Source organism: Vombatus ursinus, unplaced genomic scaffold (genome assembly GCF_900497805.2).
Source record: "Vombatus ursinus unplaced genomic scaffold, bare-nosed wombat genome assembly UNPS02014830.1, whole genome shotgun sequence".
In the NCBI taxonomy this organism is placed as follows: Eukaryota; Metazoa; Chordata; class Mammalia; order Diprotodontia; family Vombatidae; genus Vombatus; species Vombatus ursinus.
In genome coordinates this window covers 50,527,552-50,543,264 of record NW_020954608.1, presented here as the reverse complement: position 1 = coordinate 50,543,264, position 15,713 = coordinate 50,527,552, and the positions used below count along the sequence as shown (strand labels likewise).

Here is a 15,713-nt window from a genome sequence, read left to right as displayed (position 1 = left end):
CCCCCCCCCCCCCCCCCCCCCGACTCCTTTTATGTACTAAGTGGCTCAAAAGGGTAGGGGTCCAAAATTTGGTTTTGACATCTAGGAAGTGGATCCCTCTGGGCCAGGAAGTTGCAAAGGGATCAGAGGAATGAATACTTGGAGAGTGGATCTTCCAGAGATGACAAATGGATCCTGGGAGGTGGAGCTTCTGAAGCTTACTGAGTGTGGATCCTATTGCCAAGACTGGGAGATGGGTTCCCTAGAGTTTGGGGAGAGGTGAAATTTCCTTCTCATCCCCAAGTAGATCTTGTTGAGCATGCTGAGAAGCAAGGGGGTAGGGGGCATCAGAAGAGTTATCTAGCTCTTTTTGAGTTTCATACAAACTATTTATCATCCTCAACTCCACTTGCTTCCAGGCCACTACAACTCTGGATTTGGCTTTCATTCACCAAGCACTTCTTAAGTGCCTTCCATGGGCCAGGCTCTGTGCTAGGCCTCACAGGCCCAATGCTGGCACACTTGGATAGATCCTAGAACACTGTGTCTGCTTCCTGATATCTAGATCAAAGACTGGAAGAGTAGGGGGCCCCAAGCTTGGAAGGCTTATAGTCACATGAAGCTTTAACTTTCCCGCTAGCCCCTTGTGTGTTTGGAGATTTTATTTTGTGTAACAGAATCATAGGATGATTATCATGGGGTGTGGAACTAGAAGAGACCTCAGACATCATCTTATTCAACTCCTTAATTTTTTTGTTTTTTGGTTAGGCAGTGGGGTTAAGTGACTTGCCCAGGGTCACACAGCTAGTAAGTGTTATGTGTATTAAGTCACATTTGAACTCAGGTCCTCCTGAATCCAGGGCCAGCGCTCTATCCACTGTACCACCTAGCTGGCCCTCAACTCCTTCAAATGAGGAAACAGGTTCAGTGAGTGAAGGGAGTTTGCTCAGGATCTCACAGGTATTAAATAGTGGAGTTGGGATTTTAACCCAAGCCTTCTGATTCCAAATCCAGTCATTTTTGCACCATAATGTGCTGCCAATTGCTTTAAGATTTGACACTATCCAGGAGTCTCAACAGAGCTATATCAGGTCATGGCTGGCACCTTCCTGCCCAGGTTAAGGAGGCTCGGGAGCTGCAGGGGCTCCCACCTACCCCTGGCCTTGGGCAAGGGATGAGCAGCCCTGGGATCATCCAAGATGCTTCATCTGTGTATCTAGAGATATTATGTGTATTTCTCTGTGGCTGTGAAGGTGGGGGCAGTGTCACAGAAAGCCCTCCTCCTCTGCATCTCCATCACTGAATGGGGTCATTTTCCTCTCATAGCTCATAGAAACTATTTAGAATTGGGATCTTAGAGGTCATCTAGTCCAATCCCCTGATTTTGCAGATGAGGAGTCAGGACAAGAGAGGTTATATGACTTGCCTAAAGACACAAAGCTGATGATAGGGGGCCTGGGTCTCCGTCAACCCCAAAAGAAGTATGGGAGAACTGGAATTAAGTAGACTGCAAAGACTTCAGGAGAACCAAAGCTCCTGAGCTGAAGTTCCTCCCTAGAGAAAGACCTACACCACTGTGCCTCAGGGCTTCAGTCCCAGTATGACTATACTTCAGGTGAGAGCAAGTATGATTTAACCGGAAAGGGATATGTATAGTCAGCACTAAAGTCCCCTCAAAAGAATCTTTCCATCAAGAAGATCATGAACTCTAAGAAATATCTTAGGTTAAGGTTCACTTTCAGAAAAGCCTCAAATAGTTTCTTTCTAGTTCATGGCCTGGGGTGAAAGTTCCCCAGGTCATGTACAAGCCTTAGAGTATTGAGGGAAGTCAAGGTTGCAGTAGAGAAGACATTGCTCCAAAAAAGCAGGAGGCTGGGGGCTCCCTCCTGTTAACCTGTAGACTGTCTCCAGCAAAACTATCCCTTCTGGAGATGTGTTAACCTCCCCCCCCCCCCCCTTTATCCTCAGGATCACTGAATTAGCTGGATGGCTCAAAGCCTTATCTTTTTCTAAAGTATTCTAACCTTTGCCCTCTACTTTATACATTCCCACCCATCCCACGGCATAGCTGGGTGTGGAAGAGTAGCTATGCTTGGGTTCTTACTTTTTCCTCTTGCTTCTCCACCTCTAGTCCAATGCCAGGGTAGGCTGCCTAAACCCATGAAATTGCTTCCTCACTCAGAAGTAGCATTCTATAACACATATTTGGAGGGAGCCACAGGATTAGGTCTGATGGATTGGAGCTTCCTAGGCCAAGGGGCAGGATCTTCTCCAAAGGGGAATGAGATATTATGGAGTAGATCTGAGTATAAATACTACTGAGGAGGCATCTGTAGCATGCATATATTCATACATTATATGACTGAATGATAATTCAAGTGTATGTCTCCATGTATTTGTGTTTGGAGGGTATATGTCTGGGTGTGACTGAACACAGAACTGCAAATACCAGGGTACCTAGAATCATGTTTCTAGTGGGGTCTGTATATGGGGTAGACCCTTATGAATCCTGGTGAGGTATAGACATACACAGAGTAGAGTGGGGGTGGGGAATGCTTTTTGTAGCCTGGCATCATTGAATGGTTGTAGAGCAATAATCATACATATCAGAGTAGCCCAGGTTGGGTTCAATATCCCTGGAACTTTGGGAGTGATAGCAGAAGACTCTGTGGGTTTGGAGGTTACCCAAAGATATTTGAGCCTTCACCCCAAGAACTTTTCATTCTGGCAAGATCCAGCTTTGCTGTGAGAGCTTCTTTCTTCTCCCAAAGCACCTGACCATCTGGTCAGGAATAGAAACTATTCCAGCACCCCAGCTACATGGGGGAGCTGGTTCACAGCCCAACTTAAAATACCTTTCTATCTGACCCCTAGATGGGGTCAGGTGCAGTGGTGAGTTTGGTAAAGCATTGTAGATTTAAAGATTGATTGATCTCATACAACCCCCTTATTTTACAGATGAGGAAACTGACTGCAAGTGGTTAAGTAGGTTGCCTGAGGTCCCATAGGTAGTAAGCGGAAATTTTGGGATTTGAACACATGTGCTCTAGGCTCAAGTTCATGAGTCCCTACGACTCTGAGTATCAGGGCAGTCATGTGGATACTTATCCTTAGATGAGCTCCTCGACCTGGTGAGAGTTAGAGTGATTCTGTCTCTGAAAGAAAACTAAGATGAACCCTAAGGTCTTGGCAACCAAGCTGAACCCAGCGAGTTTTGGCTTTTATATTGTATCCTGTCCCTGTTTTCTTCCTTTCTATTCTTTCTTCCTTCCTTCCTTTTTTCCTTCCTTCCTTTTTCTTTCCTTCCTTCCTTCCTTTTTCCTTCCTTCCTCTCTTTCTCTCTCTCTCTCACTCTTCTCTCGCTCTCTCTCCCTTCCTTCCTTCCTTTCCTTCCTTCCTTTCCAAATTGGTGTTCTCAATGGGTTAGCCCTATTATGATCTGATAGAAAATATTCCTGGTCTCCCAAAGAGGTTGTCCCAAATTTAGTGGAATAAAATACTATGCTCTGGGGACTTTTATGATCTATTTAATTTCTACCTTGGTACAGTGGAAAGATCACTAATTCTGGAGTCAGAGGACCCCGGTTCAAATTTTGCATCATATGATCACTACTTGTGTGACCTTAAGCAAATCTCTTAAACTGCCTAGGCCTCAGGTTCTCATCTGTAAAATTAGGGGGTGGTAGTGTTAGATTAGGTTAGGTTAGATGGTCTTCCAATTCCACGACTATGATCTTATGACAAAGGAGAGGATAAAGGAGGGGAAAGAACAAGCATTTATATAATACCTACTGTCTACCAGGCACTTTGCTAAGTACTTTTGCAAATATTATCTCATTTGATTCTCACAACAAACCTGGGAGGTAGGTATGTTATTATTTCTATTTTACAGTTGAGGAAACTGAGGCAAAGTGAGCCTGCAGTCACACAGTAAGTATCTGAGGCCACATTTGAACTCAGGTCTTCCAGATTGTAGACCCAGCACTCTATCCAGTGCCCTACCAGCTGCCTCTGACAACATACATCTGCCAATCTAAGTATGTATGTGAGAGGCAGCCTGGTTGTAGTGTAAAGAGCTTTGAATTTGGAGTTGAGGTCTGAGTATGATACGTAAGAGCAGGTAGATCTAGGGCAAATTCCTGCCCCTCTGAGTCTCTGTTTTTTTCTGAAAAATCAGGATAATAAACTCACAGGAGTGGAAACAGGAACCGATTTACAGCCTATAAAGGGGTATAGAAATGTGAGTGATTAGGAATGGTCATTTTATTAGGGAGGCAGTGTTGAGGTAGTGGGTAAAGAGCTGATTATGACTCAGAAAGGGCCTCCTGTGACAGTCTGTGACCCTGGGCAAGTCACTTAAGAATGTCATTTGCAAGAAGGTGCTGATCAGCACTGGTGGGCAGGAGAAATTCTTCATTGGGAGCTCACTCCCTACACCAGTGAAATCACAGGACTGGGGAGAAAACATTTATGTTAGCCCAGAATGGTGGAAGGGGGCAAAGGGGAAGAGAACAAGCATTTATTAAGCACCTCCTATGTGCTAAGTGCTTTACAAATGAGAGAAAGCTGGCCTTAGAGTCAGGAAGACCTGGGTTTAAGTCTGGCTTCTGACACATTCAGGACATAGGTCACTTGACCTGTCAGTACCTCAGGCAACACTCTAAGACTGCAATTGGCCACTGTTGATCTGCTTGGAGCTTCCTACACGTTGAAGTTATAGGTCCAGGCAGAAAAACCTTAGTAGTACAAGTATTATGAGTCAATCTGTTGGGCTAAGTGAGTGTTTATTTAGCAATCTAGCTAGTATTTATGAAAGGGAGAAATCACTTCTCTACTACCCCCTACTCTTACTACTCTCAGAAAGCATATTTATATAGGGAAACCTGTCCCTTTAAAAAAAAAATCAGTTTTTTTTTCAAGAAACAAAAATACATTTTTCTCTCTGTACTTCCCCCATATTGAGAAAGAAAAAAAAAACAAAACCCTTGTAACAAATATGCATAGTCAAGCAAAACTGATTCCTCTAATGGCATGTTCAACAAATATTCATCTCATTTTGCGTGCATCTTTCCTCCGTCACTTCTCTGTCAGAGGTAGGTAGCATGGCCATCTCATGATGACCTTTTCCCAGCTCCTAATAAGGATTACTTCTTGGCCTCCCAGACCAAAGAGAAGAGGATGTGGCCTTGTTTAGGTTGTGTGGCAATGTAGTAGTAAGAATCCCCCCTGGAAGAAAGAAAGGTCTGGACTAGTAATGGATGGTGAGGGGGACAGGGAATGATGAAATGCAAGCACCTTGTATTTTTTCCTTCTAATAATAACCTGATGATTAGCCTCATGCCATTATTTTGGGGAGCATGAAGCATATGATAGATATGAGCACAATAAGACTTAATTGCTTTTTTCATCGGAAGAAGGGGTGAATTGTTGGTAGGGATTATAGTCTGAATCTTTTTAGTGAAGAGGTCATCAATGTTTTAGATTGGGAGGATTAGTTAGGTATATTTAGGGAGCTGATGGCAGTATTGGAAATAGAATTGAAGCGAAGTGTTTGGGAGTCGCTTTTATGAGAAGTATGAGGGGGTAAGAAAAATAGGATGGGTTAAAGGAGAATGGGGATGGAGGATCTCAGAGCTGCAGCCCGGTGTGGTTCCAGGGGTCATTGCTTTAGGCTAGGGAAGGGCCTGACCCAACCAGCAGCAGGGGTCCTCTTCCTCCAGGGGAACTCATGATCATTCTATCCCTGCTATGGCGTATACATGCAATGCCGAAGGAAAAGTTCCCCAACACTTTGAATTCACCCTCATGCTCCTGCTCAAGGATTGGACAGTTTTTTAATGTAATTCTCTAGGGCTTCCCATGTGCTATTGCCTTGAGTTCCTCCACAGAAGTCAGAAATACATCTTGGTAGCAAATATTCAACTCCTGTAGCACCTAGTCAGGAGAAGCCAGGAGTGTGACCTCTGGAGAATGGACTTAGTTCTCCATTCTCCTTCCTCTCCCACCCCTCCAAGTATGGTGTTTTGCTTTGGCTGGCTAGAGAGGCCTGGCTTTGGCTCAGTCAGTGATGGCTGTCACAGCTGCCCTGCTCCTTCCTAGACGTGGCAGCTTTCAGATTTGGTTTGGTTTGGTGAGGAGCTGAAAGACCTGTTGGTGCCTGAAAAGACTTGGGTGACTGACCCTGTGCATTTCTATGATGTAGATCAGGTCCAGACAGAGAGGATAGAGGAGAAATCTCTTCCTGGTGCTATTTATAAACATGGCATATTTTTTTTTCCCCTGTCAGTCGGCTCTTGGATTGCAGTTGCGTCCTGGCTGCTTAGAACCCTAAGGCACTAAGGTGTTTCCTTCAGCTCTGGGGAGCTGGCTTTCACTTTGCATTGCAGCATGGGTGTGTTTATTCGTGTGGATGTTAGGACTGGGTGCATGTGTGTACATGCAGAGAAAGCTCGGGTGGGATACACCCTTGGTGGAAAAGGGCACGAAGTTTTGGGGATTCCTGAGCCCTGGGGGGAAATGGGGGCATTTGTTAGAGGGGAGGAATTGTCATTTTCTAATAGGTGACTTAGATTTAAAGGTAGAGTGAAGTCATTAGCAGCAGAGTCTGTGTAGGAATATGTGTATTTGGACAAGGAGGAGAGATCACATTCATGAATGTGGCTCAGCCCAGAGTGACCCTGGAGACATTCCAGCTTAGGCTCTTCCCGAGGAGTGACTGAGGACTCTCAGCAGGGGTGCCAGGGAAGAGGTTGTACCAGCTAGAACTAGGGTAAGCAGGCATAAACTCTCAGGTGGCAAATCTTGAGGGGGATGAATGGATGCTCTCCTTGCCTCGAGGGGAGTGCCACTGGGGGATTTCTATCAGCCCCATCCAGATATCGCTCCACAGGTGTCACCCATCTTTGTGGCTTCACCCTCTTGGAGCCACCTCCCTGCCCTCGAGAGTGCCCAGGCTGTGTGGGTGGCAGGAGGGTTTGCAAACCCAGGCATGGGTGGCCTGGCAGTGATAAGAGTCTGCATGGGGGTTTAGGCAGGGTGCTTGCCTGGCTAGGAGAGAAGGGCAGAGGGAGGGAGAAAAGGAGTTCAGCTCCTCACCCCAGAGTGGCTATTTTTAGCCAGCCTGTCTGATTGTTACCGGTGCACACGCAGCTGGGTGTCTCCCTGGCTCAGTGGAGCCATCACGCTGGAGTGGTGGGAGGTGCCTCCCATGGCTTCTTCCTTGTGTGCGCATGTATGTGTGTGTGGGCGTGTTTGTTCTGGGGAGACTGCTGAAGGTGTGTAGGGTGGCTGTGTGCTCAAGATTTGTTACCTTTGTATGTGATTGCTCTATCGGTAATCTCCTATAGCTGTGAGTGTGGCATATAGTACATTGTGTGTTTTTGTGTGTGTGTTTGCGCACATACTTGCGCACCTAGTATCTTTTATTTATGGGTGTGTAGTATGTTCTCTCTGTGTATGTATGGTATATACACATGAGCTGGATTGGAAAGGTGGATCCTTGTAATACCTCTTAAAGGTGGTGCCTATGCACACTGAATATGGTGGTAGGATCTCAATCTGTATGTATTTTTGCATATATGTATATATACACACATATATATACACACATATATATACATATACATACATATACATATACATATACATATATATATATACACACATACCTAGACTGAGTCAGGGTGCCCATGTAATTAATTCTAAGCATTATAGATCTGGAATTTGAGTTCTAGCTTTGCAATTTACCATTTGCTTACCTTTAGGCAAGTCACTTAGCCTTTCTAGGCCTCAGTTTCCTCATTTGTAAAACAAGGACTTTTGTATTCTAACCTTTCTTCTAGATGTAAACCAGATGGTTCTGGGGTCCTAATTAGCTTTTCCTAACTGTTGGCTGTTTATATCCAGGTTTTAAACCTTGCTATATTGTAGAGCCCCATTCTAAAAGAGTGGTCTCTGGACCCTTGAAGTTCCCTAAAGGGGATTTTTTTTTTTATGGTGAGGCAATTGGGTTTAAGTGACTTGCCCAGGGTCACACAGCTAAGTACGCATCAAGTGTCAGAGGCCACATTTGAACTTAGGTCCTCCTGACCTCAGATCTGGTGTTCTATCCACTGCGCCACCTAGCTGCCCCTAAAAGGTGACTGACAGTGTTAAAGGCTACAGAGAGGTCAAGAAGGATAAGGTTTGTGTTTTTGTTTTTTTTGTTTTTTTTGATGAGGCAATTGAGGTGAAGTGACTTGCCCAGAGGTCACATTTGAACTCAGGTCTTCCTGAATCCAGGGTTGGTGCTCTATCCACTGAACCATCTAGCTTCTTCCTTACAGGGGATTTGTGAGATCACAACTATTTTTATAATAAACTAAGACATTATTTGTGTGCTAAAATACTCCCTCTCCAACTACCTATCTGTGAGGCCATATCTTTTTTGATATATTTCAACCAAAAGAACACATCACAACAGACTGAGTGCAGAAGACAGGAGAATCCATCTTGTCTTCTATTAAGCTAAACCTTAAAGAGATTTGCAGAAATATGTAAAATAATCCCACTTTTTTCACTAATTTTTTTGTTTTAGAAAATGCTGTTATTTTTTCATTAAAATGTTATTCATGTTAATGTGTAATAGCTTTATTATTGTTTTGAATGAATTAATATCTACATATTTTTAAAATTAATCAGTTTTAATTTCTAACATGGTAGATATCAGTAGATATAGCCCACGTAAACAGAAGCTCTTTGGGATTCTCAGTAATTTTTAAGAGGGTAAAGGGATCTTGAGACCCAAAAGTTTAAAAACCACTGGTGTGTAACCATAAGTGGAGAGAGTTGAGGGACTGGGGGGGCAGATGTATCTGTCTGTCCTCAGTTTGGAGAACAATTCAGACTCTTGTTCAGCTTCTAAGGGACGAGTTCTATCTACCTTATTTCAGGGTAGGAGGGATAATGAGGCAGAGTTGCCATGATCCTTTTAGATCATGGTCAGATAGGTGGAATATTGAGGCATACAGGAATGAGGTGAGAGGATTGGGAGTTGTTCATAAGAGAAGTACAGTTTAAGGAAATGACATTTAGTCGAATGAAAATCCTTTAAGGGGTTGGGATTAGAATGCTTCTCAGGAGCTAAACACTATTTCAATTAATCATTCAGTGAACATTTAAGTACCTATGATGCATCAGATACTATATACATTGTGCTATATACACTGTACTTATCTATCCCACTCTCTCCCCATTTGTACTCTTCTACAGAACCTGGCAGCACCATGGCTTCTGACCTGGAGAGCAGCCTCACCTCCATAGACTGGCTTCCCCAGCTGACCCTTCGAGCTACCATTGAAAAGCTGGGGGGAGCCTCACAAGCTGGGCCCCCTGGAGGTAGCCGCAAATGCCCACCTGGTTCACCCACGGATCCCAATGCTACCCTGAGCAAGGATGAAGCAGCCGTCCACCAGGATGGCAAGCCTCGATACAGCTACGCCACACTTATTACCTATGCTATCAACTCTTCCCCAGCCAAGAAGATGACCCTCAGTGAGATTTACCGCTGGATCTGTGATAACTTCCCTTACTACAAGAATGCTGGCATTGGCTGGAAGGTAGGACTGTCCCTATAACTGGCCATGCTTTTGTTCTCAGCAACCATGCCTTCCACCCCATCTCTTTCTCATCTAGCTCTGATTCATTCAATTCCAGCACAGGGAGATAGGTGACTTGATCATGGTAAAATTACTTCTACAAGGTATGTCAGGCAAATTCCTCCAGTGCCAGAATTCTAGACATAATTTCCAGGCTATAACTACTTTCCCTACTGTCCCAATTTCCTCTCCCCAGATAGACCTTTTTTTTTTTTTCCATCTTATTATGTCTCAGGACAGGAGTACCATCAAATTTCTGTGTCTGTGTTTCACATGGCCATCTTGCCTTTTTAAAAATACATTTTTACTGATATCTTCTGTTGTTAAGTCACATACATTTCCCATTATATCCCTCCATCCCCCCAAAACCCTCTTTTATAACAGAGCATAAAAAAGAGGGGAAAAAAGTTCAGCAAAACTAATCATTACATAAAGTTTGGCATTATTTGCCAGGTCCCATACTTGTAGTTCTCCAATTCTTCTGCAAAGAAGCAGGGAGGTGCCTTCTTATATTTGTTTGTTGGGGCCAAGCTTGACCATTATAATTTCACAGGATTCAGCTTTGATAGTTTTATTGTTATTGTTCTTTCCATTTACATCATTGTAGTTGTGTATATTGTTTTATGGGTCCTGTTTATGTCACTTTGTATTAGTTCATGTGGCTTACTTTACTTCTTTTTATTCATTATATTGATTGTTTCTTACAGTATAGAATATTCCATCATGTTCATGAACCACAGCTTTTTGTCTCCTTTCCCAGGTTGAGACATCTAGTTTATTTCCAGGTTTTTGCTACAATAAAAAAATGCCCTATAAACATTTTGGAGTATAAAGTCTGTCTTTTTATCATAGACTACCTTGGGATCTTTGGGTCAAAGGTTATGGATATTTTAGTCACTTTTTACCATAATTCCAAATTGCTTTCCACAATGTTCAGATCAATTTACAGCTCTGCCAACAGTGCACTAGTGTGCCTATCTGTCTGTAGTTCCTTCAACATTGAATATTCCTAGTCTTGTGCTATATTTGCCAGTTGGTAAGTATATCTTGAGAAATATGCCAATCAAAGAAAACTGACAGTAATGAAATTACCCCCAACTGCAGCAGCTTATTTTTCAAACAAGTTAAAAGTAGTTAAGTTGTTTAGTTATAAGTAAGAAAGCATGGCTGGCCTACCTCTTTTGGCAAGGAAAAGACCCTGTGTCCTCACTAATCTTTTGGAAAAAAACCAAAAACCAAAACAAAACTCATTTGTCAGCTGTTGAATGGGGATTGGGTGGATGTAAATAGTTCCTTCACTTTTTAATTTTAAAAGGCTTTATTAAGCAACTACTAAGTATAAGGCACTGGAGATACAAAGAAAAGATGAAAAGCAATCAGCCCTCAAGAATCTTACATGTTAGTGCAGGAAGAAAGATATAGTATTTATTTGTTTTGAACTTAAAACACTAAAAAAAGAGCATTTTCGTACACATAACCAACACAAAAAGAGAATTCTCTATGAAACCACTGGTTTCCATTTCACACTTCTTGCTTTAAAAAAAAGTAAATGATAAATTCTAGATGTTACTTTTAAAACCATCCTGATTCTCTGTGTTTCCTTTTGGATTTTTTTTTTCTGTTTTCTTCTGGGCATTTAAAAATTTGTTCCAATGGCCCAAGAGAAAGATATGAGGGGAAAAAAACCCCTTACAACAAATAAAAAAATTAAGCAAAACAAATCTACACAGTGGCTATGTCCAAAAATGTCTCTTTCGTCACCTTCATTTCTCTGTACCCACTTCTCAGGAAGTGGGTAACATCGATCCTCTGGAGATATGATTAGTCATTGCAATGATCATAGTTCTTAAGTCTTTCAAATTTATTTTTCTTTATGTTGTGGTTCTTAAATAAATTGTTCTCCTAATTCTACTCAATTCACTCTGCATTTGTTCACAATGTAGAATTCTCTGAAATTGTCTTGTGTCATTTCCTACTGGTCAGTAATGTTCCCTTACATTCACATATCATGATTTATTCGTCTATTATCTGATTATCTAAGATGTACTATAAGGTGCCCCCTTACATTATTTTTCTTTTTTTACCCTTTTACTGCCCACTTCAGGATCAGGGAATTTGTTTTGCTTATAGCTATTAATTCCTTGGTATTATCTTCCTTCTTAAAACTCCTCCACCCCCGACACACACAAAAGTCCCTGATTTTTTTCCCCTGTTGAGTTAGATATATTTGTGCATGTCCGACCCTCTTTTGTGTCTTTCACATAAAAGTGAGGGTCAGCTAATGCCCAGTCTGCTCTTCGCCTTCCTTTATCTTTGAAAACTCTTCTTCTCAATTATGAGAAATTGCAAATTCCACCCTATTTTTCTTCCTTTCTACATTGTGGTATTCCTTTTATCCTTCCTTCTCTTTCCCCATTTTAAACGTTCAGAACAGATTCAATTCACTTCCACAACTTTTGTTTTTCTTATTTAACTTTGTCAAAACCCTTTGAAGACATTAAAGTTCTGAAGGGACATATTTCTTTTTTTTTTTAATTAGTTACTTTTTTTTTAATTTATGGAATAAAACAGGCATTTCTGTAACGTAGTACATTAAAAAAGATAATTGCACATGAAACCACAAATCCACTATGTATAACTTCCTATTCCTTTTAAATACACAAGAAAGTTATCATGTAAATTTCCTCCCCACCCCTAGCCCAGAGATAGCTACCATTAGACACAAATATATATATGTATCTATGTGTGTGTGTATGTAAAATTATTCTAGACATTATTTATTAGTTCTTTCTCTGGATGCAGATAGTGTCTTTCTTCATAAGTTCTTTATAGTTAATTTGGGCATTTATAATAGTCAAAATAACTTATTTGTTCAAAGTCATTCTTTTTTTCTGCTTTTTGGTGAGGCAGTTGGAATTAAGTGACTTGCCCAGGGTCACACAGCTAGTAAGTGTCATGTGTCTGAGACTGGATTTGAACTTGGTCTTCCTGAGTCTAAGACCAGAGCTCTATACACTGCGCCACCTAGCTGCCCCCTCAAAGTCATTCTTAAAACAATATTGCTGTTACCATATACAGTTCTCTTGATTGTGCTCATTTCGCTCTTCATTATTTTGTGCAAGACTTTCCATGTTTTTCTAAGATTATTGAATCATTATTTCTCTTAGCACAGTAGTATTCCATCACAATCATCTACCACATTTTGTTCAGCCATTCCTCAATTGATGGGCATCCCTGCAGTTTCTTTTTTTGTTTGTTTTGTTTTTGTTTTTTAATTTTCTTCTTTTCTTTATTAATTTATTAATTTTTAGTTTTTGACATTCACTTCCATTAGATTTTGAGTTCCGAATTTTCTCCTCATGTCATACTTCCCCCCACCCCAAGATGGTGTGCATTCTGAATATCTGAAGGGACATATTTCTTTACCCCCTTATTAATGTCAGCACTATTCTATAATATAACTCTTTCTAATTACTCTAATAAATTTACCTTTTGAAATTTCTCTGGACTCTTGTCTATTTCATAGTTCCTGCTCAACTCTGATCTTTTCATCAGGAATGCTTCAAAATTCTCTATTCCATTAAAGATCCATTTTTTTACACTATAGGATTAAATTCAGCTTTGCAGGGTAAGTTAAATTGAACATTAAAATTTTTTTTTAACTTACGATTTTCTGAGCTATAGTATCCAGGCTTTTTTTAAATCATGATTTTCAAGGAACCACTAATTCTTAAATTATCTTTTCTTGACCTGTTATCGATGTCAGTTTTTTTTATGTCTGATACCTTTTTTAGCCTTTTGATTATATTTGAATATTTCTCACTATCTCATGGAGTCATTTATTTCTTTTTTTTAATTAAAATTTTTTAAAATTAACATTTATTTTTTTTCTTCCTTCCATTCCCATACTTCTACTAGGAAAAAGAAAAAGAAAAAGAAAAACAAGAAAAGCAATGTAATAGATACTCATGGTCAAACAAAACAAATTCCTACATTGGCCATGTCCAAAAACGTGTCTCATTCTACATATTTAACCCATCACTTCTCTTTCAGGAAATGGATAACATTCTTTGGATAACAGCCATTGATTTCTGTTTTGTCTGTTATAGTTTTCGGGGAGTCCATTACTTGGCTTAGGTTTACTACTTTTTTTTTTTAAGGCAATTGGGGTTAAGTGACTTGCCCAGGGTCACACAGCTAGTAAGTGTCAAGTGTTTGGTCTGAGGCCAGATACTTTCTTTTCTAAACTATTTATTTTTCCAATTCTTTCTACCAGAGTTTTTATTTCATTAAAAAAACAAAACTCTTACTAAATTTCTTCTAGGCATTCATGTGAAAAGTCCATTTTACCCCCTTTGAATTACTGATTGCAGTTGCTGCAGAGTTACTTGTTTCTTCTTTTGGGGGATCTCTAGATATGCAGTAATTTTTTATATTGGTTCATATTTTCTTTGATTTACTTATCTTTCCAGCTTTAGTTCATGAATTGGTGCTTGATGCCTTGGCTAGTCTGCCCTTGCCCTGTTGTTCTTTTGGATAGTTGTAGTGGACCCTGCTTGCTCTTGCTTGCCCTGGGTTCCTGCATTGGCCTCCACCTCCTGGGTTAGGCTCCTCCGGATCTTTGAGGTTCATATCTTCAGGGCCTCTCTTGCTTGTCAGGATGCAGTCTTAGGGTGTATTGCTCTGAGTGCTGCCGCAACACCGATCTCCTACTCCCAAGGTTTCCAGCTTCCATGGTCCTCACCTTGGGACTTTCTTCGGAGAGCTCTGCATTCAGAACCTTGCAGGCTACATGGGGTCAGTCCTAAGCCCATCTCTCTGGTCATACAGGGTAGCTCTTAAAACTGGCTTTGCTGGTGGCCTCATTTCCTATTGCCAATAGCCTTCTAGTTAATCTCTTGTGCAGTTCTGGGGTAGAAGAATTTGCTTATTGCAGTTTCTCCTTGGATTTTTTGATCATTATTCTGTCTGGTGTGAACGTCAGGGTTTTGCTGGGTAGTATGCAGGGGTGTGCTAGAGCTGATTTTTGTTAAAATTTCTTTGTGAGCATTTGCTCCTTGGAAATTGGCAAATGCTATGAATCAGGGCTTGACTTATTGGTTTGTTGATTGTCCTGGCTTAGGCAAGTGATGGAAGAAATGTTAATGCAGTTTCAGAGAGCTGGTTTTAAACATTTACCAACACAATCCTGGTCATACGTGGAGGCTGGAGGACTTTACTGCTTGTTAGGGCAGCCACCTTGTCTGGCAGTTCTTTCTTTATTTCCTAGTTAGCAGTTGTCTCCTGAAAATATAAGCCAACAATTAGACATGGAATGTTATTTTTCTTTGGACATATACTCCAGAGACCAGTTTTTGGATTCATTATCTAAGCATCCTTTCAATTTCTGGTTTGTGCTAATTGTTTTTGAGAGGACAAAATGAGTAGGTTCCCATTTCCCTCTTAATTAATCCTTTGTTGTTGAAACACTTTTCAAAAGTATTTAGTTATGTTTCCTGTATATGTCCTTATTGTCATAAATTTAACTTTAGTAGGAGTTCTCCTGGTCCAGTTGCTGCTGCTGATGGGTAATTTTTAATAACATAAGTAAATTGGCTCTAATCCTACCTTATATCTTCACTTCTATCTTGTTTTAAAAGTCTTCATTGTTTTAAAGTCTTTATTGATTCTTTAAAAAATTGCTAGGGGTAGCTAGGTGTCACAGTGGATAGAGCACCGGCCTTGAAGTCAGGAGGACCTGAGTTCAGATCTGGCCTCAGACCAAACACTTGACACTTACTAGCTGTGTGACCCTGGGCAAGTCACTTAATCCCAATTGCCTTAAAAAAAAAAATTTGCTATTAATTTCCCACTGCCCCCAACTCACGGAATACTCTCTTAAAATGAGTAAGAACAGTTAACCAAACAAACCCACACAGTGATCATGTCTGACAGTCTATCCCTCCTTCTGAACATGCAGCCCCTCTCTCCCCTACAGAGAGTAGAGTGGTATGCCTCCTTGTCAAAAGTCTGTAGACAAGGTGACTTGGTGCGTTCATTAATTTAAGTTCTGCAGTCATGCATTCATTTGTCTGTGGTTTTATTGATGCTTTTTTTTTT

At 41.0% G+C, this 15,713-nt stretch overlaps 1 protein-coding gene across 1 annotated transcript in view; it reads left to right on the top strand.

The window, feature by feature from the left end:
• Nucleotides 1–15,713, top strand: part of FOXJ2 (forkhead box J2) — a 30,044-nt gene that overhangs the window by 563 nt on the left and 13,768 nt on the right. Inside the window, exon 2 of the mRNA XM_027838642.1 lies at nt 9,229–9,575. Coding sequence (XP_027694443.1) covers nt 9,243–9,575 — 333 coding nt within the window. The 5' untranslated portion in view covers nt 9,229–9,242. The remainder of the gene's footprint in view (nt 1–9,228; nt 9,576–15,713) is intronic.